The sequence below is a fragment of the Vulpes vulpes genome, unplaced genomic scaffold (genome assembly GCF_048418805.1).
Source record: "Vulpes vulpes isolate BD-2025 unplaced genomic scaffold, VulVul3 u000000885, whole genome shotgun sequence".
NCBI classification, from domain to species: domain Eukaryota; kingdom Metazoa; phylum Chordata; class Mammalia; order Carnivora; family Canidae; genus Vulpes; species Vulpes vulpes.
Window position 1 is genome coordinate 5,417 of NW_027325917.1, and position 2,259 is coordinate 7,675.

Here is a 2,259-nt window from a genome sequence, read left to right on the forward strand (position 1 = left end):
GCGCAGCCGTCGAGGAGTGCGGGAGGCCTCGCGCGGGGCTCTGGGCAGGCGGGCGTAAGTGGCGGCGGCGGCGGCGGCCATGCAGGCCCCAGGGGACGGTGAGGGCGGCGCGGCGGGCGGCGCGGAGGGCGGCGCGGAGGGCGGCGCGGGCAGCCGTGAAGGCGAGGGTGGCCCGCGCCCCGAGGGAGCGGAGGGCGAGGCGGTCAGGGCCCCTCCGCAGGCCGAGGTTGCCCCGCAGCCCGCGGGGCCCCGTGGGGACGTGCCGCCCGAGGTCGTGTTCGCCCCAAGCCGATTGCTGGAGTTGTATCTTTTCCGCGGAGGGGGCCCTGGGCGCGGGCGGCGGCGGGCTCGGTTGGGGGCGTGGCAGCCGCCCTGGGGGGGCGGGAGGGGCAGCGCGGCCAACGGCCTGGAGAGGCGACCTGAGGGGCCAAGGTTGGGGCCTCGGGGGGGCCGGAGGCGCTTGGGGCCTAGGAGGGGACGGAGGCGCTTGGGGCCTAGGAGGGAACGGAGGGCGGTTGGGGCCTAGGAGGGAACGGAGGGCGGTCGGGGCCTAGGAGGGGTCGAGGGCCGTTGGGGCCTAGGAAGGGTCGAGGGCGGTTGGGGCCTAGGAGGGGTCGAGGGCGGTTGGGGCCTACGAGGGGTCGAGGGCGGTTGGGGCCTAGGAGGGGTCGAGGGCGGTTGGGGCCTAGGAGGGGTCGAGGGCCGTTGGGGCCTAGGAAGGGTCGAGGGCGGTTGGGGCCTACGAGGGGTCGAGGGCGGTTGGGGCCTACGAGGGGTCGAGGGCGGTTGGGGCCTAGGAGAGGTCGAGGGCGGTTGGGGCCTAAGAAGGGTCGAGGGCGGTTGGGGCCTAGGAGGGGACGGAGGCGCTTGGGGCCTAGGAGGGGTCGAGGGCGGTTGGGGCCTAGGAAGGGTCGAGGGCGGTTGGGGCCTAGGAGGGGACGGAGGCGCTTGGGGCCTAGGAGGGGTCGAGGGCGGTTGGGGCCTAGGAGGGGACGGAGGCGCTTGGGGCCTAGGAGGGGACGGGGCCGCTTGGCGCCTAGGAGGAGACAGGGGCAGCCTGGGCAACCCTCTGCCTCGAGGGCTGAGCAGGCCTCGGGTCCCCGGAGATTGAGCAGCGGACGGTGCCTTAACCGCGCCCCCAGCAAGCTGACGGTGCCCTTCCGGACACCGCTGGAGGCGGAGATGGCGCGCAGGTCCCTCGCACCGTATGTCCAGCGCCCCCGAGGACTAGTTCAGAAGGAGCTGTCGGTGAACGGCAGCGCCCTGGCCATGTGAGTGCTGCGAGGGGGGGAGCGAAGGTCGGAGGCGGGGGGTACGGGGAGGAGCGGGGATCCCGGCGCGGGGGGGAGGGGGGCGGGGGGGGGAGGACGAGGACGAGGAGGGGCGCACGGGCTGGGCGGGGGAGGACGGGAGGGGCGCGGGCGCCGGGCGGCGGTCTGTGTCTCCCCAGGCCCCCACGGAGGCCCTGCTCACCCCCAGCCCCCTGTTCCTTTGCCCGCCCTGCAGTAGATGGACTGCCGAGGACCCGGTCTTCTTCCGCATTTCCGTGAACGCCTTCCTGGACCAGCTGTCCCTGGTGATGCGAAACATTCGAGGCTTTGGGTCCCCGCCAATGCGAAGCCTGGGCCGGGGAAAGAGAACCGACACCTAAGCCTGCGCCCCCGCCCCCGCAGGCGCGGCACGGGCCCTCGGTCCCTGCCGTCGTCGCCGACCCACCATCAGAGCCCCACGTTTTTCCCCCACAACGGGCCCCGGGTGCCTCCTGGTGCCCTCCAGTTCTTAGTTCTTTCCCTGGCCTCAGGGGAACGGGCCCTGCTTGTTGGTTGCTGCAGAAAATAAAGCCGAGTTCACTGTTCCGGGTCTGAGTCTCTTTTCTCGGCCCCGGCGCCTCCAGGCTTCCTCGCCGTTGGTCTCCCGGGGGCGGGAGGTTCTGGGAGCCCCCTGCCGCCAGCACAAGGTTCTTGGCGACAGGCTGGGGAAGGGAAACTGCAGCCCCACGTTCAGGACTGAATGCTGTCGGGGTCCCGGAGTACTCTCCCGGTTCTCCCCCCACGGTGCGGGTACCGCGCTGTACGACGGGCGGCGGCTGGACGGGCTGTTCAAAGACTTTATTTCCTGCTCCCTGAGAAGCAGAGCGGCAAGGCCACGGGCAGCGGGAGAGGCAGGCCCATGCGGGGAGCCCGACTCGGGACTCGACCCCGGGTCTCCGGGATCTCGCAGGGGGCCCCGAGGGGCCCTTAGAGCGCCGTGGCGCTCCGG

At 72.7% G+C, this 2,259-nt stretch overlaps 1 protein-coding gene across 1 annotated transcript; it reads left to right on the forward strand.

The window, feature by feature from the left end:
- The first annotated feature begins 1,029 nt into the window (after window positions 1–1,029).
- LOC140597651 (EKC/KEOPS complex subunit Lage3-like) lies at window positions 1,030–1,855 on the forward strand. Its single transcript, XM_072746456.1, has 2 exons — window positions 1,030–1,271; window positions 1,507–1,855. Exons 1-2 carry the CDS (start codon window positions 1,183–1,185, stop codon window positions 1,649–1,651), a joined length of 234 nt encoding a protein of 77 aa, XP_072602557.1. The 5' UTR covers window positions 1,030–1,182; the 3' UTR covers window positions 1,652–1,855.
- Window positions 1,856–2,259: the final 404 nt, after the last annotated feature.

Coding starts and splice junctions, on each gene's coding strand:
- LOC140597651 (XM_072746456.1), top strand. CDS start 1,183: ATGGCGCGCAGGTCCCTCGCACCGTATGTCCAGCGCCCCCGAGGACTA. Junction 1,272..1,506: donor AACGGCAGCGCCCTGGCCAT/GTGAGTGCTGCG, acceptor CCCGCCCTGCAG/TAGATGGACTGCCGAGGACC.